The sequence below is a fragment of the Stegostoma tigrinum genome, chromosome 5 (genome assembly GCF_030684315.1).
Source record: "Stegostoma tigrinum isolate sSteTig4 chromosome 5, sSteTig4.hap1, whole genome shotgun sequence".
In the NCBI taxonomy this organism is placed as follows: Eukaryota; Metazoa; Chordata; class Chondrichthyes; order Orectolobiformes; family Stegostomatidae; genus Stegostoma; species Stegostoma tigrinum.
The window spans coordinates 22,853,780-22,876,763 of record NC_081358.1 but is presented as its reverse complement, the minus strand read 5'-3'; the positions used below and the strand labels follow the sequence as shown (position 1 = coordinate 22,876,763).

General features: G+C 40.9%; 1 protein-coding gene across 4 annotated transcripts in view; it reads right to left on the bottom strand.

Moving 5' to 3' along the window:
• Nucleotides 1-22,984, bottom strand: part of LOC125452124 (adenosine deaminase-like) — a 46,110-nt gene that overhangs the window by 4,071 nt on the left and 19,055 nt on the right. For all 4 annotated transcript variants that reach the window (XM_048530146.2, XM_048530148.2, XM_048530147.2 and 1 more), the window contains 7 exons: nt 17,105-17,227; nt 15,123-15,266; nt 10,557-10,672; nt 8,561-8,685; nt 6,220-6,291; nt 1,670-1,771; nt 1,515-1,582 (listed from right to left, as the gene is read on the bottom strand). In XM_048530146.2, coding sequence (XP_048386103.1) covers nt 1,515-1,582; nt 1,670-1,771; nt 6,220-6,291; nt 8,561-8,685; nt 10,557-10,672; nt 15,123-15,266; nt 17,105-17,227 — 750 coding nt within the window. The remainder of the gene's footprint in view (nt 1-1,514; nt 1,583-1,669; nt 1,772-6,219; nt 6,292-8,560; nt 8,686-10,556; nt 10,673-15,122; nt 15,267-17,104; nt 17,228-22,984) is intronic.

The following is a 22,984-nucleotide window of genomic DNA, read 5'->3' as shown; positions in this document are numbered from 1 at the left end:
GCAGTGGGAAGAGCAGAAGAGAGACCTGGGATAATATGGATCGAAGGAGAGACCAAATGACAAAATGATTCAGTAATGAATCTGCTTTTCCCATCTGCACCTTCTCTAGGTCAATGTTCTGTTTCTTTATATGTTCCACTGCCATTTCCTCTGCCTGGAGCTATCATTGAGAGGTTAGTGAGCAAACTTGCATTTAATTTGTTACTCAAGTTTTTAAACTGGGTGCATCAATTAGCAGTTCCAATGCAGACTGTTAAAATTCTCTTGTTACAGCTTATCTGGCAGTTTTACATACGATTGTGTAACATTTATGACACAGAAACAGAACATTCACCATCAAACAGTCCATGTCAATGATGACACTCCAACAAGCCTGCTGCAAATTTTCTCATCTAAATCTATCATTGTCACCATCCATTCCCTTCTCCGTCAAAAGCTTGTGCAATTTCCCCTCAATGCCTTTATTATTTACTTTAACCACTCCCAATCAGAAGCTGTACCTCCGTACCTTTGTACCCAAGATGGCGCCTTTAAGTAACAACTTAGCAACTTTTCACTGAATTCATTTGAGTACATGTGACAATAAAGCAAATTCAATTCAATTCAATTCGATGGCAATGAGTTTTACATTCTTATAACTCTTTGGGCAAACGAGTTTTTTCTGAATTCTCTATATGAATTACAATAATGGCATCAAGTTATGCTCTTCCCCTTATCCGTTCTGTCAAAGCCTTTCATAATTCTGCAGGTCACCCTTCAGCCATTAGATTCAAGACAGCAAACACTCATTCTATTAATCCTTTTCACTCATGCATTTTCAGTATTGTTCTAGTAAATCTTCTCTGCTTTGTCTTTTATTCCCTATGTCTTTCTAACGATATGGTGACCAGAAATACACACAATACTTTAATTGTTTAAAAGTTCAGAAACTGTGGTTTTAATTCCAAACTCCTAATTGCAAATGTAAATTGTGAACTGCTGTGGATTCAGTGCTGATTTTGTGGAACACTGCTTACCACCTCTGCCATTCTGAATAGCTATTCCTGAATAACATTCCCCACTCTCTCCTATCTGTCTTGATGCCAGTTAGCAATCTATTCTTCCATTTGTCCCTGACTTCATATTCCCTCACTTTATCTGTAGGCTACATTTTCAAAGGCCTTTTGAAAATCCACATAAATTACATTGTCAATGCTACCTCCTCAGAAAAAATTAAAGTTGGTCAAACAAGATATTGTACTTTGAATCTGTTACATTCAGATTTTTCCCTATTTTCTTTCCTACACAAATAGTAAGATGACTATAATTTCCTGGATGTGTTCTGTCACCTCCTTAGATATGGGAATTAGATTATTTCCGCCTGTTCTCAAGAACCACACCTTTTAGTAAACTTGTTCTTTATTTATTCATACCAATCGGAAAATAAGTAAGCCCTTGCCCGTCGCAAAACCTTTGAATATCATTAAGAAATGCTACATAACATCAAATATAATTGGAATGTAAAAAGAACTTACGTGACAACTGGATGTTTTGTGAAATCAGGATCACATGCTCCTGTGAGAACACTTGAGTGGGGACATACCTTTTATAAATATGAAAATAAAAACATTCTTTCAAATACAGCTATAGGATTTATTGTATTTTTCATTTACTAAAGTATTATATTTACCTCGATGTGGATTTTCTTCTGTAATATCTCCTTATAGAGTACAGGATCATTAACAATTGCATATCCATGGCCAATTCTTTCAGACTTTAAAATTTCCAGAGCCTATCAAAGTAATAGATTTATAAAGATTAACTAGTATTACTCTTTAAGATGACCACTTTGAATCATAAAGAGATGAATATTTAGTATTTCTAAATCTACTAGGCACTCAGTGTGGGCTAGCTATGATGAATTGGGGAGCGTTATTTAAAAGAGATCGGCAATGGTAAACATTTACAGATTGCATGGAGAAACTGCAATAATATTCCTTTCTTGTCTGGCATGAAAATAAAATGGGAAAGAGAGCCAGGCCATCACTAACAAGGGGAATTAAAGGAAGTATTAAATCCAAGGAAGATATATACAAATTGGCCAAAAAAAGTAGCCGACCTCAAGATTGGTGGCAATTGAGATTTCAGCAAAGGAAGACAAAGGGATTGATTGAGACGGGAACAATAGGGCATGGGTATAAGCTTGCAAGAAATATATAGACTGATGGTAAAAGCTTCTACAGGTATGTGAAGAGAAAAATATTAGTGGAGACAAATGTAGATCCTTCACAATCAGAAACAGGGCGAGTTATAATGGGGAACAAATAGATGGTAGACGAATTAAATACAAATTTTACTTTTGTCCTCACAAAGGAGGGCACAAAGAATGTCCTGAAAATGTTGAGAACACAGGGTCTAGTGAGAGAGAGGAACTGAAGAAAATCAGTATTAGTACAGAAATGGTGCTGGGAAAATTGATGGGATTGAGGGCTGACAAATCCCTAGGGCCTGGTAATCTGCATTTCAGAGTAGTTAGGGAAGTAGCTCCAGAAATAGATTGGGCATTGGTGTTATCTTTCAAGATTCTGTGACTCTGGAGCATTTTCTATGGATTGGAGGGTAGCTAATATAACTCCATTAAAAAAAAAACTTCAGATTGAGTGAAGAGAGAATTACAGACTGATTAGCTTCACATTGGCAGTGGGAAAATGCTAGAGGCCATTATAAATTATTTAACAGCACAGCATTTGGAAAACAGTGACAGGATTGGACAGAGTCAGATTGGATTTACGAAAGGGAAATCATGCTTGACAAATCTACTGGACTTCTTCGAGGAAATAATGAGTACAGTTGATCAGGTGAGCCAGTGGATGTGGTTTACATAGATTTTCAGATGGAGTTCAATAAGGTCCCACTGAAATTAGTATGTAAAATTGCATCATATGGGATTTGGTGTTGGTGTACTAATGTGAATAGAAAACTGGCTGGAAGACGGGAAATAAAGAGTAGGAAAAAATAAGTCATTTTCTGTGTGGCAGCCAGTGACCAGTGGGGTTCCACAAGGATCTGTGCTTCAACCCCAGCTATTCACAATGTGTATTAATGATTTAGATGGGGGAATTACATCTAATATGTTTACATTTGCAGATGACTCAAAGAGGGGTGGCAGCCAGATGCAGAGATGCTTCAATGTTGTTTGAACAACTTGAGTGAGAGGGCAAATGCACAGCAGATGAAGTACACTGTGGGTAAATATGAGGTTATCCACTTTGGTGGCAAAAGCAGGAAGGCACGTTATTGTCTGAATAGAGACAGTAGGAAAGGGGATCATGCAATGAGACCAGGGGACTTGAAAGTAAGCATGCAGGTGCAGCAGGCAGTGAAGAAGATAAATGGCACATTGGCTTTCATTGCAAGAGGATTTGAATTTTGGAGTAGGGATGGCTTGCTGCAATCATACAGGGCCTTGATGAGATCACAGCTGGAGTATTGTGTACGGTTTTGGTGTCTTTATCTGAGGAAGAACATTCTGGCTATGGAGAGAGTGCAAAAACAAGTTTCTCAGATTTATTTTGGAATGGCAGGACTGACATTTGAAGAGAGATTGGATGGGTTGGACTGGAATTTAGAAGAATGAGCAGGCATCTCACAGAAACCTAAAATTCTAACAAGGTAGATGCAGGAAGGAAGCTCCCAATGACTGCGGAGTCAGACTAGAAAAAGCTTTGGCCATTTAGGACTGAGAATTCTTCATCCAAAGAGCTTTGGGCTTATGGATTCCCTGCTACCGAAAGCAGTTAAAGCCAAAGCACTGAATGTTTAAAAGAAGCAGTTAGGTACAGCTCTCAGGGCTGAAGAATCAAAGGGTATGGGAGGAAAGCAGGAACAAGGAACACAAATTGTCCATGATTATACTGAATGGCCAAGCAAACTTCACTGGCCAAATATCCTACTCCTGCTTCTGTTTTCTATGTTAGATATGTTATTTTAAATCACCCGCTTATTGTAAAGGTGCAACTCAGTGTCAATTTTAGTGAAAGTAAACAATGAAATTGCTCTTAGTCATACATTTTTTCCCCCACGACTACAATTTAAATCCCCAAACTGAGAAGTTGTTATTCAAGATTTCCCATTTTGAAGGTTATTCTCAGCCTCCTTAGGTCCTCATCCTTGCTTTCACTCACATTTGCATTCAGTAACTGAGAGGCATACTAGTGAACCAATTCTATATTCTAGGCTATTCGGCCCACTCTGCAGATATGGGTAGTGATACAGCTCAGCCTTTTTTCACAAACACGAGTAGGATATTTCGCGCGAAGTACAGAACTTACCCATCCCCTTCTTGTGTCCCACACAAATATATTATTGCTGTCTGCCCAGCCCCTGCCCCATTTCTCATCCATTTTAAATTTGCATATTTTCAGTCTAGTTTCAACTTTTGATGTGTCGAAAGAAACTAGAAATAAAGGCCTGAAAACAAGTACTGTATATCTCTAAACTATCCACTTAGTTTCAAACAGAGCTAACAATAGGTAGCAGGACAAACCTGAGAAGAGACAGGCAATAAAAAAAATGCTGCTGGGAAGGAAAAATAGTTGCACGAAAGCCAGGAAAAAGAGGGAGTGGTACAAGTAGCAGAAAATACAGCGTATACTCAGCAGGTCAGGCAGCATCTGTGGAAAGAGGAAGGAAAGGTTAGCGATTCAGATCAATAGATTTTTGTTATAAGTTGGTAAGTTTACAAGTGAACAGGATACAAAGAGTGGTTTCTGATTAGGTGGAAATCAGAAGCTGATTAAATGGCAGGAGGAATAATGGTCTGTCATAAGGAAGACATAATGAGAGAAATAAAAGCTGAATATTTGACCAGAGCAGTTATAAACCATTACAAAAAATAACAGTGGAAGATGAAAATACTGAAAGGTTGACAGAATGTGGAAGGCACTGGAAGAAAGGTTGAGCAACATCTGTGTAGCAGAGCCCTAAACACAAAGTATGGTCATGGTTTACCATAGCTACCACTATCTTTTTACTTTCCTGATTAAAAAGCAGTCTGCAGTGTAATCAGGTTCTGGATGGAGTAGATGAGCAGGGTTTCATAAAGAGAATTGTGCCTTCAAATTGATAGGTCTAATTGTGGCTGATATTTCTGTTTTGGCTGATTCGGCACAATGACCCAGTCAATTACAATGTTTCCCAAGGTTTAGACAATATTTTGCAGGCAGCAATCAGCCCATTGCCTCCATCCAGGCATCCAACTAAGGACATGTATCAAACTGGTTTCCTGATTAAATAAATGCATTGCTGCCAAGTTTATTTCCTTTAAAAATGCCTGTCATGTCGAATGGACATTTCTTACACCCCGTGGATAAATTCAAGAAATGTTAGAGTAAGTACACAAAGCCAATGGAGCCATTCCTGAACTAATTCCCCACTCATACCTAATTGAGTTAAATTTAAGAGTCAGCTCACTTCACTGTAAAGTTCTGGAGTCCCCTGATTAATGGAGTCTGAGAGGAACATTGTTGTCGCATTGGAGCACTGGAACATAGGAGCATTGCTCCTGGCATGGTGCCAGGGGGTAAATCTGGAAAGCTCAGGGACAGGGCAGTCCAGACCTCCTCATTTCGTTCTCCCCACTGTTTTCTTGCCCAGTAAATAGCTGGTATGTAATGCTGCAGCACAGCAGTGGTCAGGGTCTCTATACCTGAACTTCAATGGGTAACTTCACCATTAGGCTACTGCTCAAAAAGATGCTTTACATGGAAAGAGTCCCATGTGGATAAAGGTACCTCCTTCTAGAAAAGTGTTGCATTTATTTCCTAATCAACCTGTTCATGTATGTTATTACACACCTCTGGAGCATATAGGACTTGAATGCAAGCCTCCACAATCCAGAGGTAGGGACGCTACCCCTGTGCCACAAAGCTCTCACAGATATCATTGTAACTACCTACATTACATTGAATGCATCCACAATTCTAATACTCTATGTCCATTCACCAATTCACTTGCCTTACTAAAATCATTTAACTGACAGGTAAAACAAAAGACAATTAAGTATTATTTTTGTGTGGGTCAAGTCTCCATTCCATGTTGCATGCACCTTTCTGTGAGGGCACTGTAATAATACTCATCAAACTACGACCACAGAAAGAATTCACATTCAATTAAAACAAGGCTATGTATTTTGACGAATCACTATATATGATCACCATGACCAAGAAAAAAATCCCTTACCTCACGCACCACTAGTGGTGGTCCAGCTTCCCCAGCGTGAACCGTACGATGGATCCCACACTTAACAGCCACCTGAAGGGACATCCAAAAAAATCACCCAAAATTATTTGTTTCCATATTGTGATTTCCTGTTCTGATTGCACTTAATTATATTTGGACTGGCTTCAGAGGCACTGAGCACATCCAGTATGTCTTTAATACTGAACCCATACAACTTCAGAGATATCCAGCCACTGCATGTCTGTTTGCAGGTATTATTAACTGGATTTTATGAGGATTCAGAGTCCATCCCCCACCCTTCCCCATTACGAACAGAAAATTCAATCTTGAGCCTATCAACTTAAAATCTGGCTACCCATGGCTGGGGAAGGATTCAGATTGAGATTTTGACCTGCACCTGGGAGGAAGCCATGCAATAGAGAGCTGTGGATTATTGGACAATCTGTCTTATCTATTCATTCATGAGGTTTGGGTGTCACTGGCTTGGCCATTATTCAGTGTCCATGGCTAAATGCTCTTCACAAAGTGATGATGAACAGCCTTCGTGAGTTGCTACAGTCTATGTGTTGCAGGGACACCTACACAATTCTGTTAGGAAGAGAATTCCAGGATTTTGATACTGAAGGAATAGCGATGCATTTCCAAGTTTGGATGGTGAATGGCTAGAAGAGTCTTGCAGAGGGGTGTTCCATGGAGCTGCTGCCTTTGTCATTCTAGATGGAAGTGGCTGTGGGTTTAAAAGCTGCTGTTGATTGAGTCTTGGTGAATTCCTGCTGTCTATTTTGTAGATGGTACACACTGCTGCTAGTGAGCTTCTGTGTTAGAGGCAATGGACGTGATGCCAATTGAGTATGCTGCTTCATCCTGGATAGTGTCAATCTTATTGAGTGTTGTTGAAGATGCACTCATCCAGGCAAGTGAGCATCATTGTTGACTTGTGCCTTGCAGATGGTGGGTAGGCTTTAAAGATTTAAAAGGTGGGTTATCCACTGTGGGATTCCTATTCTCTAATCAGAGGAGCAGGAAAGCTGACGTTTTGGGTCTAGACCTGGGTCAAGACTCGAAATGTCAGCTTTCCTGTTCCTCTGATGCTGCTTGGCCTGCTGTGTTCATCCAGCTCTACACCTTGTTATCTGCCATTCTTGCTTGGCTGTCCATGAACAACTAATCAACGATGATTCCAGTCAACATAATCCCAAACTATGATTTGCTGGCAGTCTCACCACTTACTTTCCTTACTGACTGTCACAAAGTCCACCTGGCCATAGCACAAAAAGAAAGGCCAAAACAAAATAAATATCCCAAATTGCTAAACTGAATCATGTTATATATTGTACACATTTTACCAATCACATTTGCACATTCCACTTGCACCTGTCTTCCACGTGATTTTGCCTACCTCTTACAGACAGAAACTACTGCCGTTGGTGAAGGGATTGAGAAGTAGAGGACACTGATTTTGCAGTGATTGAGAAAAGAATCAAAGGCTGCATGAGGAAAACCTTTGAGACATATTGAATCACGACCTGGGATGCATAGTCTGAAAGGATTGTGGAGGTAATTTCGATGGTAACTTTCCGAGGGATTTGGATAAGACCTGGAGTGCTTCATCTGCGCCATCTCCCCACGTTTAATATCAGGGCCTTAGGCGCAATTGTAAGGAATTTCCTCTTCTCCACATTCATTTTGTCCTTATTGGACAATGACAAAGGAACCCACCAAACAGGATAATAAAATGTGAGGCTGGATGAACACAGCAGGCCCAGCAGCATCTCAGGAGCACAAAAGCTCCAAGATAACCAAACAGGATGCAGCTCTTAATTAAGCAGCAAGCACTTGTGGGTGATTGTACCCATGTAACTACCAAATTACTGGATGAAGTCTAATCAATACTTCCTTCAAGTACGGAGAGTTTTAAGATTCCTTGGGAGTTTAAGGATGTTTTTACCATTTCTCTTCTCTCTTTTAAGGGAGTAAGGGTAGTATATGATGTACAAGCATTATGTTCCTTCACTCTTCACATTTTGGTACATGGAATAGAATTCTTCGTGGATAAATAAATAACAAATGCTTAGCAAAAATAGAAGTTGCTGGAAAAACTCAGCAGGTCTGGCAGCATCTGTGAAGGAAAATATCAGAGTTAACATTTCGGGTCCAGTTTATTGTAAAATAAACCAGGTGGTCCGGTGCTTAATACTTGTGTATATAATATATATATATATATATATATTTATATAATATGCACTGTGACTATAAATTAAATTGAGATGTGAGATTGTTTTTCAGTAATTGGGGAAATTCAAATTCCGAATGCAACGTATAATCTGCACACATATCCTACTTCATAAGCTTGCACATGGGCTGGATGGGATTCAGCGTTCATCAGTTCATCTCCTGCTAGGTCAATTCCCACAACACCATCATTTCGATACTTCTTACAAAGTTCAACAGTTTCAAGAGACCATGCTGGAGAGACAGAAAAAGAAAATTAAGTTCTACATAATGAATTATTCTTTCCCCCAGTTTGAGTGCTATACAGGTACACAACATACTGATTTCGTAGTGAGTCAACATGCCAGACATAAGGACGATATGCAGCTACTGCTATATTGGTTAAGGTGCCTTTGTCCCTCGTTGCTGCCTGGTTGGGCAGCACAGTGGCTCAGCAGTTAATGTTGCTGTTTCACAGCACCAAGGACCTGGGTTCAATTCCTGCCTCGGGTGGATATCTGTGTGGAACTTGCATGTTCTCCCCATGTCTGCATGGGTTTTGTCTGGGTGCTCTGGCTTCCTCCCACAGTCCAAAGACGTGTTGGATTCATCATGCTAGATTGCCCACAGTGTTCAGGGATGTGCAGGCTAAGTGGATTAACCACGGGTAACACAGAGTTATAGAGTAGGGAGATGGGTCTGGATAGGATGTTCTTTGGAGGGTCAGTGCAGACTTGATGGGCTCAATGGCCTGCTTCCACACTGTAGGGATTCTATGAAATGAACACTGACTTTCCTTGACTAATTAAATAAAAGTCCTGAGCTGGAACAGGATCCTTTGCAGGAAATGATGACCTCAAAGCATTTGATTTGATCCTTCTTACACATGCTTGGCAAAATACAACAAGTACCCTTCAGAAAATAAACAATTAATGGGAGGAAGAGACTCCTTAAATATTTTCATCCTCAATAAAGGTGTAACCCTGCACATGAGTGCAAAAGTAAAAACTAAATTGTTGGCAACCAGTTTCAACATCAAGTGAATGATATATCTTTGCCAACTCATGAGGTTTCCATCATCATTGACGTTAGTCTTCAGGCAGTTTAATTCACTGTATAAGATATGAAGTAACAGTTGACTGCACTGGATGCAGCATGGGTCGCACCAATATTAGATGAGATTCCCCACTGTGTGGAAACAGGCCCTTCGGCCCAACAAGTCCACACCGCCCCTTGAAGCAACCCACCCAGACCCATCCCCCTTTAACCCACACACCCCTGAACACTACGGGCAATTTAGCATGGCCGATCCACCTAGTCTGCACATCTTTGGACTGTGGGAGGAAACCGGAGCATCTGGAGGAAACCCACGCAGACACAGGGAGAATGTGAAAACACCACAGTGACAGTCGCCCAAGGCTGGAACACACCGTGCCGCCCATTATGACAGTAGTATTGACAGTAAGTGTAATTGTCAACCTCTGGCTCATTTCAGCCTACAACAGTGCTATCAGCAATTACTTAGTTCTTTATTTATACTGCTATTAGGCAAGAGACATTTAGCCTGTTAGAAAGGAGGCAGGAATATATTAACCTTCCAAAGCAGGCCACTGATTAGATGGAGCGTCCCATACTCTGCCCCATCAAATTCCTGCCTGCTGTGTCACAGGAAGGGACAGCACAACTTGTATTATTCCTGGCCAGGAATCACAAACAGTGAATAATATTTACTTTTCTGTAATTGACGTGGAACTTTCACAAAGAACTTCAATTCACTGTTCTTCAAATGGCTGACTCAAAAGAATACAAGATAAATTTAACAGCATCCCGAAGCATACATTTGAATAAGTACAATCTGTCCCATTGCTAAACGTCTTAGTATGGCATCTGTTTATTGCTGAGGAAGTAGGTGATTGTATCCCAGATACTTGAACATTTATTGCAACAGCAATTGCACAGAGTCAGACAAATTCCCGAACAAACTTCTGGTAAGTAATACAAACTACATTTATGAGGTTTTTTTTGTCAGTTACAGTACCACACTTAAACCATAACTTAAAAACTACAAAAAAAATTAAATATCTCCAAAAATGTCGTTATCTAAAAAGATAATTGAAGAAAATTACCTTCCATGTGACGTATGCAACAGAGAATTGATCTCACTTTAATTCCAAAGTCACACTGACCTCTCAGAAAGCCCTGATTGACAAGATGGACAACTGCATCTGGGCTTACATTACCTCTAGGAAACAAAATTTCATATTTAAATTGAATGATCGAAAATAAACATTTTACAACTTAAAAAGTTACTAGTTTTCAATATATTGTTACATTATAATAAGTCCTACTTTTGATGCCCTAAAGCAAAACTCTGTCTGATTCTCATGAAGTCCAAATATAATTACTGTAGTTTACAGCACAAACAGACCATTCAGCCCAATCACGCTATGCGGGTGGTTGTACTTTGTACCAGTCTCTTCCCATTCCAACTACCTCACCACAGCCTTTCACCTTATCTGTTTATTGCCTTTTCTCACATGAGTTTATCTAGCTTCCTTCAGAAAGTTCTAGGTTATTTCTCTAAACCATTTTATGTGTTTGTGAGTCTCACATTCTAAGCACTCCGAGTACAGAATGTTTTCCCTATTTGCCTATTGGATTTAGTTGTATCTTCATATATTTAAGGCCCACAAGTCTTCTACAAGTAGAATCATTTGTTTCCCAACAACTATACAGTCGAACTCAATCATACTCTTCAAAGCAACTCTGTCAGGCCACATCTAAGTCTTCTCCCTTTTGATAAACAGGCCCCAGCCTCGTCAATCTCTCCCAGTTCCCTTTTTGTACTTCCTCCAGAGCTTTTTTTTTATGTCTTTCACGACCAAGTTACGTTACTGAAATGTATAGGTTTCTGAGGAGCCCAACAAGGTAAATGTTGGCAGAATGTTTCCTCTAATAGGAGAATTGACAATAAAGTGGTAAAATTTAAAGGAGGTCTCCCATTTAAAACAGAAATGGGAAGGTATTTCTTTTCAAAGAGGGTTGTCAGTCTTTGAAATCTTCTGTGGAGGATGATGGATGCCAGTAATTCAATATATTCAAGACTGGATTTTTGATTTATAATGGAATCATGGGAGGCAGGCAGAAAAGTGCTATTAAGACAACAATCAGGTCAGCTATGATATTACCAAATGGTGGAAAAAGCTCAAAAGGCCAAACGGCATTACTGTTGGTTTTTCTTTATAATCTTGGGCAGTGGTCTGGCAGACCATTCAGTTTATCACCACCTTCAGGAGATAAGCGTCAATTAATAATGAATCTAGGCTTGTAAACAACACCCACATTCTGAAAATGCATTTTTAAAATACAATGGTGGATGAGATTTTTATGGTTCAAGTGGACAACACAGCAGTATGTTTAACACAAGGACTTCATGGATGTGAAATGTAAGATGTCTGCTTATAAGGTGCATGCCTTGAGGTAAAGTCACATGACTTCAACAGACTTTTGTACACGATTGTACTTTAATCTAAACATCTGCTACTTCTACAAAAAAGGGTTTTTTTTAATAAATTCATTCATGGGATGTGGGCATTGCTGGCTGGACTATTATTTCCTGCACATCCCTAATTGCCCAGAGGGCAGTTAAGAGTCAAGCACATTGCTGTGGGTCTGGAGTCACATATAAGCCAGAACAAGTGAGGATAGCAGTTTCCTTCCCTAAAGAACATTAGTGAATCAGACGAGTTTTTTTTCTGACAATCAGCAATGGGTTCATGGTCATCATTAGGCTCTTAATTACAGCTCATTATTGAGTGGGTCATTCCTGTGTCATTTGTTGTTCCTGTGGTAACAGTTGCCTATTTCTGTAGCTGGGTTGCCATGGAGCTCTGAGTCTAATGGTTGATGTGTATTTTGTGGGGCTGGTGTGTTTACCGCTCCTGATCAGCTGGATGCAGTTGATGAACAGCCTCTGCCTTCTTTCAACAGCCTTTTTTCAGTTTCTTCAGGATCATTAGTTTATTTTCTTTGTACAATATTCCATGTTGTGCTGTCAATTCAATTGCTTTTTGAGCAACAAGTGTGTCCTTGATGCTCTCTGACCATCCTTTTACCACCACTTCTTGCAACAGTTGTAGATTTTTAAATAGCAAGAACTACAGATGCTCTAAGTCCGAGTCAATACAGCATGGAGCTGAAGGAACACAGCAGGTCGGGGAGCATCAGAGGAACAGGAAAGTCAACATTTAGGATCGGAAACCTACATCAGGATGATGAAGATGATACCTTGTTTACAGAAATTCTGGTGCAGAAAACTTGAGGAAAATGCTTTGAAGTAGCTTCTGGTCAACTCAAATCTCTTCGCAGTAGGTAGTGATGAAAATGTTCACAAATAGACACAATGGCTAGGGCAAACTTTCTCGATCTAGGCATAATATTTTTCTGTTTGTGTTGGCAGTCTGAAAGCAGAAATAACTGGTTCACCTTGCTGTACTTGTGTTGATCCAAGTCCTCAGCTGTTGGAGATATACTGCAGTGTTTCTTCATCATTTATGTTGCACCATTTCAGAATTGGCATTTTTGTAACTAGTTGCTTGATTTTAATGAATGCGGTTTCTCGTTCTCTGTCTTAATACCACCGCATGTGTTTAACTTTGAGTTGGCATATTGGTTCACACTCCAGCAACAAACTGGGAAACTAGTTGATGAATCCAATAAACCAGTGCACAGCTTTTATAACTGTTCATTGCTGCTACGGCTCTCACCTTTTTCAGATGCAGACAAAGCACTTTTGCTGTCAGTACATTTTGATTGATTTGATTTATTATAGTTAGTTGTACTTAGGTACAGTGAAAAGGTTTGTTTTGTGAACACACAGGCAAACTCGTAACCATCTCCAAACCCGCATGATATTCCTCCCATTGTTTTACCTGGCAGGATTGTTGGTGCTCCTAGATAATGGGTAGAAATGTTTTCACAGTGATTGAGGAGGTCATTAGGGTATTTGTAACACGAACAATTCCTTCAGAATGCTAAGACAAGGATAGTAGCATTATGTTGAAGGTAGCGTAGATGGCAGAGGATAAATGGATGAATGTAAGGGCTGTTTCTGTGGATGGTGAGGACAAGGGGAATCATATTGTATTTTTCGGATCAAGGGAAGGAAGTGATGACAGCAGAAATGTGAATAATGAGATAGACATGGTCAAAGAACATGCCACAACGCAATGGAAACCTTGGCTAAGGAGAAAGAAAACCATATCAGTTTCCAATCTAAGACCACTGCCTCCTGCTTCACTACTCCTCTCCAGTTTCCTGCAAGGAATCTTTCCAATCCTCCCCTGTTCCATCTGTTCTGAAAATATCAACTTCCAACCTGATTTATCTTCCTTTATTCTAAAACCTAGTACAGTAACTATTGGTAACAATTTAATTATTCTGAATAAAATTTCCCATAGACACATCTCCTATTAATTTTATTGCTCCGTTAATATTCTCTTTGTCTTGGGCATCAGCCCTTTTTGACATCAATTACTGACCTCTTTTATTTCCCTTTGTTCCCTTTGGATAAGGTTGTTAAGAAAGCATATGGTGTTTTGGCTTTCATTAACAGGGGGATCGAGTTTAAGAGCCACGAGGTTTTGCTGCAGCTCTACAAGACCCTGGTGAGACCACACTTGGAATATTGTGTCCAGTTCTGGTCGCCCTATTATAGGAAAGATGTGGAGGCTTTGGGGAGGGTGCAAAGGGGGTTTGTCAGGATGCCGCCTGGACTGGAGGGCTTGTCTTACGAGGAGAGGTTGACTGAGCTCAGACTTTTCTGTCTAGAGAGAAGGAGGAAGAGAGGTGACCTGATTGAGGTGTACAAGGTAATGAGAGGCATGGATAGAGTCGATAGCCAGAGACTTCTCCCCAGGGCAGGGTTGACTGCCATGAGGGGTCATAGTTTTAAGGTGTTAGGAGGAAGGTATAAAGGAGACATCAGAGGGAGGTTCTTCACCCAGAGAGTTGTGAGCGCATGGAATAGTTTGCCAGTGGTAGTCGTGGAAGCGGAGTCATTAGTGACATTTAAGCGACTGCTGGACATGCACATGGACAGCAGTGAATTGAGGGGAATGTAGGTTAGGTTATTTTATTTTTGGATTAGGCTTAATCCACAGCACAACTTCGTGGGCCGAAGGGCCTGTACTGTGCTGTACTTTTCTATGTTCTATGTTCTTTCATCCATTGTCTACACAACTCCCACTCTTCACAATTCCACACCCCATCCCAATACCTTTCCATGGTTCTGATTTGTTGAAAACCTGGTACATCTCTAATGTATTTAGTTAAGATGGAAATTGGTCAAACTGAAATGTTAGGTATATTTCTCCACAGATATTTTCTAACCTCCTAATCATTCCATGTTTTCAGTTCAGATTTCTAGCTTCTCAAAATTTTGCCTTTGTGTGAGGTTAGAAATAATTTGTTTTCATTCACAACCAACTAGAGGCAACATAGCATTAGACTGACCTATGTTAATTGCTTTCCATTGACTAGCAGTGAATAATCATACCTGAATTCCTTTTACAATGCTTTATTGTACAACAGGAAAGAAAATTGACAACATTATCCAGTATTTTACTAGAAATAATTTTTTTTGTTCTATTAAGACATTATGATCATTTCAGATTGTAGTTGAGTCCACTTACTCTGTTTGACCCCATGGAATAGGATGAACATTGCAATTTGCTAGGTAGTGTGGGCTGTATCTAGCTTCAAGATATACAATTCCTTCTTTTGCTTTATCCTCGGCAAGTTCATAGGCTATTTGCTCAATAGCTTCTCGGTCACCTCTGGGATGAAAGATTAAATGCGCTTTACACTGATTAATATTTTGAATGTCTGTAAAGTCATATCGTTATCAAGGTTGCAATTAAGCACAAGTATCACAATAGTGAATTCAGCACTGAGCCCATTAATATTACCTTTAGCTCACAGGAACCATCAATAAGTCAATTTGACTGACTATTAAAATATCTAATTTCTGAATAAGAGGTAGTTAAAGAAACTACCCTATGCATTAAAAAATGTTAAATTTGAAAAACAATTGACCAAGTCTCCAATTCAGAGGAAAACGTTTACATTGCTATGAGTTTAGTAAGTAAATATTAGCTGCTGGTGAATACTAAATACAAAACACCTCTGATTGCACAGATGAAGTCACAGATATTTATTCAATTCACAAAATATTGCTTCAGTATTTGCTTCTAAGAGCAGCTGTCTTAAAATCTGTTTACAACATTAGACAATATGCAGACAATTTGCAACACTAGATATACCACAATCATAACTGATTCATGATGCTACAACAACTTATGTTGCACTGATATTTTGGATTCTATTAACGCCATGCTCAATGACATGTGCAGCACGGTGGTTCAGTGGTTAGCACTTACTGCCTCACAGCACCGGGGAGCCAGGCTTGATTCCAGCCTCAGGCAATTGCCTGTGTGGAGTCTGCATGTTTTCCCTGTGTCTGTGTGTGATGTGCAGGTTAAGTGGATCGGCCATGCTAAATTTCCCCATAGCATCCAGGGTTGTGCAGGCTAGGTGGATTAGACATGGGAAATGCAGGTTTATGAGGACAGGAGTGGGTCTGGATGAGATGCTCTTTGGAAGGTCGGTGTGGACTCAATGGGTCGAATGACCTGCTTCCACACTGTTGGTATTCTATGATTCTATGTATGTGGATTAAAATATGATATACATGTACTTTTCATTTCATCAGTAAGGGAAAAAAAAGTATGTTTATATGTGATGCAAATCAATTATATTGTTATTTATGGAAAGAAGGTTCAAATATTAACTTGATTTTCTCTCTGTAGATGCTGCCTGGCTGGATAACTATTTCCAGTATTTCTGTCTTTAATTTCAGATTCCAGCATTTGCAGTAAGTTGCTTATTTTCTGTATTAATATCAGCATAGCAATGTAATATACATCATTTACAATTTAGCATTCACTAAAATATAGTCATCTGAGTGTGAAAATTAGCTCGATATGTGAGATTAGGATGTCTCCTGCATGCACTAAGCTGATGAGGTTTTCTAAATCTTGCATGGAGTTAATAGAAACTAAATTTTTGAGGGATGGCCTTCACCAGGGATTTTCCTGTTTTGTTCCTATAGCCTGTGCACAAGCATTGGACAAACTATGCAAACACTGTAGACATGACTTTACTGAGATTATATGGCTCTACTGATAGCATTGCCAGTGCAATGCAGTGTCTTTCAAGAAAACCCTTAAGAAAATTCCATTTTGTTCCCAGCTGACCAGCCCTGCCTGATCAAAGCAAAAGCGACAGCATTATATCAACTGGCTCAGTTGGCCATTACCAATAACAAATGGATTTTAGGCACCTCTCCAGAACTTAAATACATTTTTTGGACTGCTGCACCATCATTATCTGTCATCTGAGACATTTAACACAGGCCCTATTGGGTAGCTTGAGTGGGTCTTAAACATAGCATGGCGTTAATCGAAGAGTAAGAGAATACAACCACAATATTAGTCAACAGTCCTCCTTCAATCATCACCAGATTATTTGATCAATTACCTCATTTAGAATGTCCAAGACATAGATATTCAGAAGGACCATGATCCAGAAAAATATAAAATAACAATGTACTTACGCAATCACGGGCATATAGTAACTGAACTTTGACAAGACTTCAGTAAGTGTTGATGGTTTGCTGCAGGTTACAAGTTCGCGAAGCTCATCTTCATTTTCGGCTGGTATCTGGATTTTTCTTTTCCTAAAGTAAAGATAATGGACAGGAAATACTTGGGTTTCTTTAAGCATTCATGACTATGCACATTTACAGTATATTGAATGTAAAAAAAGTTCTTAGGCAATGCAGAAATAGAAATATCAAAAACAATGCGAGGCCAACAACAGCAAAGTTAGATGCTGGTCAAGGAGATGGGACTTGAAGGTTTACAAAGAGCTGGGAGAAATTATTTGGAGAATCTTAAGAGATAAAAAGTATAATAACTGGATGTTTTCCAATAACGAAAAAGGTAAATGGAGATAAGCATGGAAGGCTGGGGTCAGAGGAATGCTACTCAAAAAAAAGGAGATAGGGCTGAATGAGATTTCCAAAAGATGGCATAGCAAGATCAGAGATCGATATTTAGATAAGAAAAAGATCATCGAATTCAATAATGCCCTGTCATGAAGCACTCCATGTTTCCCATCTCATTCCAAGTAACAATTATTTTAAATTGATGACTCCCATTACGAACTTTTCTATTATTCATTAGATTTTCCTTTTCGCTCCAGTAGAACTCATCAAAAAAGTCTCTCTTAAATCCCCTTTTAGCCTTCATTCTGTCAATAGACGCAATCCTAGTTTCTCAACCTTTGTGTATAACTTCTTGTTCTTGGCATCATCCTGGTGAGAGGATGCTGAACGTATTTTTTTCCATTCATGGGATGAGGGCGTCGCTGGCAAGGCCAGCATTTACTGCCCCATCCAGAGTCAAGAGTTAAGAGTCAACCACTTTGCTGTGGGTCTGATTCACAGACCGGACCAGGTAAGGATAAGTTTTCTTCCCTAAAGGACATTAGTGAACCAGATGTGTTTCCAATCAGCAATAGATTCACAGTCAACATTAGATTCTTAATTCCACATATTTATTGAATTCAAATTCTGCTATCTGCCATGGCAGGATATGAACTCTTGGTGTCCAGAATATTACCTGGGTTCTCTGGATTATCAGCCCAGCAATAATACCACTAAGACGCTGCCTGTCCAGATTGCATAAACTCTATTCCCTGACCAGGAATATTCTTTAACTTCTAAATATTCTTTATTTTTAAATGTTCTTTCATTTTTATGCACTTCATTCAAACTGTAAACAGTTCTCCAACTACAGCCTTATCATTCGTTTGTATAATGTTGTAAACTATGTTCCTGTGTGTGAAATTTAAAATGTTGTTGGCATTTAAATTGTCTTTTTCTAATTGCACCAATGCTTTGAATGTAAATTCTGAGATCTATCTGTTTATCCATTCCCTTCAATATGTTCCAAATGATTGCACATTCACATTCATTGTCTTTCTTCCTAGAATGTAACTCATACTTTTCCACAATAAATTATGACGGTAGGTCAGAGTATTTGCAGACATGTTTGCATTTAATTCTTAAATGTTTTGCTTCCAAAATGAGACATTTTTACTTTTAATTCTAAAATGAGGGCTGCTACAGAAATATTGCAGATTTACACAGTGACTAAGTCCTGCGTGAACCCAATGTAATGCTGTACATAAAAATTGTCAGGGAAACTTTAAAGAGAGAGAGAGAGAGATTTAACAAGAAATAGAGGGCTATCTGATCCATCCTGCTCCTGAAAAGGTTTCCTCTTGCTGGCATTTATATTTACACTCCAGAAATACGCAGGGACAGAAGCTAAAATTCTAATTTATTTCCTTTGTCCATTTAATCAGTCATTTGTTCAAAAATCTTTCTTCAATAGCAGCTCGAATACAATCTGGAGAAATGCCCCTTCACCTCCTCACTGCTCACCATCCAAAGGCCGAAACAGGCTTTCCAGTTGAAGCAGTATTTCACCTGTAGATCCTCCAATCTTGTGTACTATATATGCTGCACCTAGTGTGGCCTACTGCACATTGGAGAAACCAAATGCAGCCTGGGTGACCACTTTGTGGTACTCCTCCAATCTGCACAAGCAGGGTACCGACCTTCCTGTAGCTGGTTATTTTAACACAGCGTCCTCCTCGCACGCCCACATGTCAATCCTCAGCATGCTGCAGTGTTCCAATGAATCAAAGCACAAACTGGAGGAAGAATATCTCATCTTCAGACGAGAGACAACACACTGTGGAGCTGGATGAACACAGCAGGCCAAGCAGCATCAGAGAAGCACAAAAGCTGACGTTTCGGGCCGAGACCCTTCATCAGAAATGGGGGAGGGGAAGAGGGTTCTGAAATAAATAGGGAGAGACGGGGATGCGGAGTGAAGATGGATAGAGGAGAAGATAGGTGGAGTGGAGACAGATATGTTAAAGGAGCGGGGATGGAGCAGTAGAAGTGAGTGTAGGTGGGGAGGTACAGAGGGGATAGGTCAGTCCAGGGAGGATGGACAGGTCAAGGAGGCGGGATGAGGTTAGTAGGAAGGAAATGGAGGTGCGGCTTGAGGTGGGAGAAGGGGATAAGTGAGATGAAGAACAGGTTAGGGAGGCAGGAACGAGCTGGGCTGGTTTTGGGATGCAGTAGGGGGAGGGGAGATTTTGAAGCTTGTGAAATCCACACTGATATCATTGGGCTGCAGGGTTCCCAAGCGGAATATGAGTTGCTGTTCCTGCAACCTTCAGGTGGCATCGTTGTGGCACTGCAGGAGGCCCAGGATGGACATGTCATCTGAGGAATGAGAGGGGAAGTTGAAATGGTTCATGACTGCGAGATGCAGTTGTTTATTGCAAACCGAGCGGAGGTGTTCTGCAAAGCGGTCCCCAAGCCTCCGCTTGGTTTCCCCATTGTACAGGAGGCCACAACAGGTACAGCGGATACAGTATACCACATTGGCAGACATGCAGGTGAACATCTGCTTGATATGGAAAGTCTTCTTGGGGCCTGGTATGGGGGGGTGGGAGGAGGTGTGGGGGCAGGTGTAGCACTTCCTGCGGTTGCAGGGGAAAGTGCCGGGTGTGGTGGGGTTGGAGGGGAGTGTGGAGCGGACAAGGGAGTCACAGAGAGAGTGGTCCCTCCGGAAAGCAGACAAGGGTGGGGAGGGAAAAATGTCTTTGGTGGTAGGGTCGGATTGCAGATGGTGGAAGTGTCGGAGGATGATGTTTTGGATCCGGAGGTTGGTGGGGTGGTATGTGAGGATGAAGGGGATTCTCTATTGGTGGTTATTGCGGGGATGGGTTGTGAGGCATGAGTTGCGGGAAATGTGGGAGACACAGTCAAGGGCGTTCTCGACCTCTGCTGTGGTGGAGGGGCGGGTTGCGGTTCTTGAAAAACAAGGACATCTGAGATGTAATGAAGTGGAATGCCTCATCCTCAGAGCAAATGCAGTGGAGGCGAAGGAATTGGGAATAGGGGATGGAATTTTTGCAGGAAGGTGGGTGGGAGGAGGTATATTCTAGGTAGCTGTGGGAGTCAGTGGGCTTGAAATAGATATCGGTTTCTAGGTGGTTGCCAGAGATGGAAACAGAGGTCTATCGTGGATCTGGATTCAATAAATGTGAAGCTGGAAAGGCACAACAGGTCAGACAGCATCCAAGGAGCAGGCAAGTCAAAGTTTCAGACTGAAATGTTTGTCCGGATGGGAAGGGTGTGGGGAGCTCAGAAGTATATCGAGGAAGAAGGTGAGGCTGGGGGCAGGGTCTTTGAGATGGAGGTCGGCAGATGCAGGGAGGGGGTTATTCTGGTTGTTCAGTGGGAAGGGTGGAGTGGATAGGTGAGTGGGAAGATGGACAGGTTGGGAGTGGAGAGATTTTGAAGCTGGTGAGGACAATATTGAGGCCATTGTGTTGTAAGTTTCCAAGGCAAAATATAAGGTGTTGTTCTTCCAGTTTGTGTTTGGCCTCACTCTGACAGTGGAGGAGACTAAGGATGGGTGTATCATCAGGGGAGTTGGAAGGGAAGTTAAAGTGGATGGCAACCGGAAGGTTGGGCTAGTTGGTGCATGCAGAGCAGAGATGCTCCACAAACTGGTCCCAGAGTCTATGTTTGGTGTCTAAAACATAAGAGACCACAACGGGAGCAATGGATACAGGGTGAATGAGGTTAGATGAAGTGCAGGTGAATTTCTTGCTGGATTTGGAAGGATTGTTTAGGACCCTCGACAGAGGTGACAGGGCAAGAGTGGGGGCAGGTATAGCACCTTCTGCAATTGCAGGGAAAGGTACCAGGTGTAGTGGAAGGGTTGGTGGGGAATGTAGAGCTGATGAGAGAATGACAGAGTGAAAAGTCCCTGTGGGAAGCAGATGGGGTGGGGAGAAAAATAGCTTTTTGGTGGGGGCGGGGTCCAATTGTAGGTGGCGGAAATGTTGGAGGAAGATGCGTTGGATTCTGAGGCTGGTGGGGTGGTTTGAAAGGACTGAGGGCACTCTATCCTTATTGTGGTTGGGGGGAGGGTAGAAGCACACGAAATGAGGGAGCTGTGGGTGACAGCATCCTTAATAACAGGGGAAACTACAGTCTCTCAGATCTAAATATTTTAAAGTATAACTGTTCACAAAATTTAACATTCCTATTACAAGCTATTCCTAGACAAGCAGGAGAGAAGAAGACCTATGGACAATCACCATAACCTAAACAAATGGAAGAAAGGAGAACTCTGTGTATCTGAAACAGTGTGAAAGACAGCAAGCATTATTGAGAATATAAATGCTTTCCTTTCATGTTTGGGAATTTTTTTTGTTGCAACTAGATAGAAATTCTAATGATGTGTTAAAATTCCTCTTAGTTTTCTGCACAAAGTCAGCACAACTTGTATTTACTTATAATTTATGAATAAAGTATGCTTATGAAATTTTAAAAATGTTAGTTGCCAGATTATTGGAGGTATGCTTAGTAAGTTTGCAGATGACACAAAAATAGATGGTGTACTGGACAGTGAAGATTTTCTCGAAGTACATGACCATGATCAAAGGGCCGACCAGTGGCAGATGGAGTTTATTTTAGAGAAACGTGAGGTGTTCTTTTCTTGTAAGAGAAAGCAGAGCAGGACTTACACAGTTAATGGTGGGACCCCGGGGAGTGTTTCCAATGAGACACAGGGAATAGGTGCACAGTTCCTTCAAAGTGGAGTCTCAGGTAGACACAGTGGTGAAGAGGGCATTTGGCACATTTGCCTTCATTGGTCAGAATAGTGAGTTAGAGGAATTGGGAGGTCATGTTGCAGCTGACAGATTGAAGAGGCTACTTTTAGAACACTGCATTCAATTCTGGTCGCCCTTCTATTGGAAAGATGTTGTTAAACTTGAAAGGGTGCAGAAAAGATTTACAAGGATGTTGCTGGGACTGGAAGGTTAGAGTTACAGGTAGAGGCTGAATGGACTAAGGCTACTTTCCCTGGAGAATCGGAGGCTGAGGGGTGGCCTTACAGAAGTTTATAAAATCATGAGAGGCATGGATAGGGTGAATAGTCAAGATATTTTTCCAAGGGTGGGAGAGTCTAAAACTAGAGAGAACAGGATAAAGGTGAGAGGGAAAAGATTTATAAGAACCTGATCTGCAACTTTTTCACCCTAAAGGTGTGTGTGTGTGGTATGTGCTGCCAGAGGAAGTGGTGGAGGCTGCTATATCTATGACATTTAAAAGGCATCTGAATGGGTATAGGAATAACAAAGTGTGGAGCTGGATGAACACAGCAGGCCAAGCAGCATCTCAGGAGCACAAAAGCTGACGTTTCGGGCCGAGACCCTTCATCAGAGAGGGGGATGGGGAGAGGGTTCTGGAATAAATAAGGAGGGGGGGAGGCGGACCCAAGATGGAGAGAAAAGAAGATAGGTGGAGAGGAGAGTATAGGTGGGGAGTTAG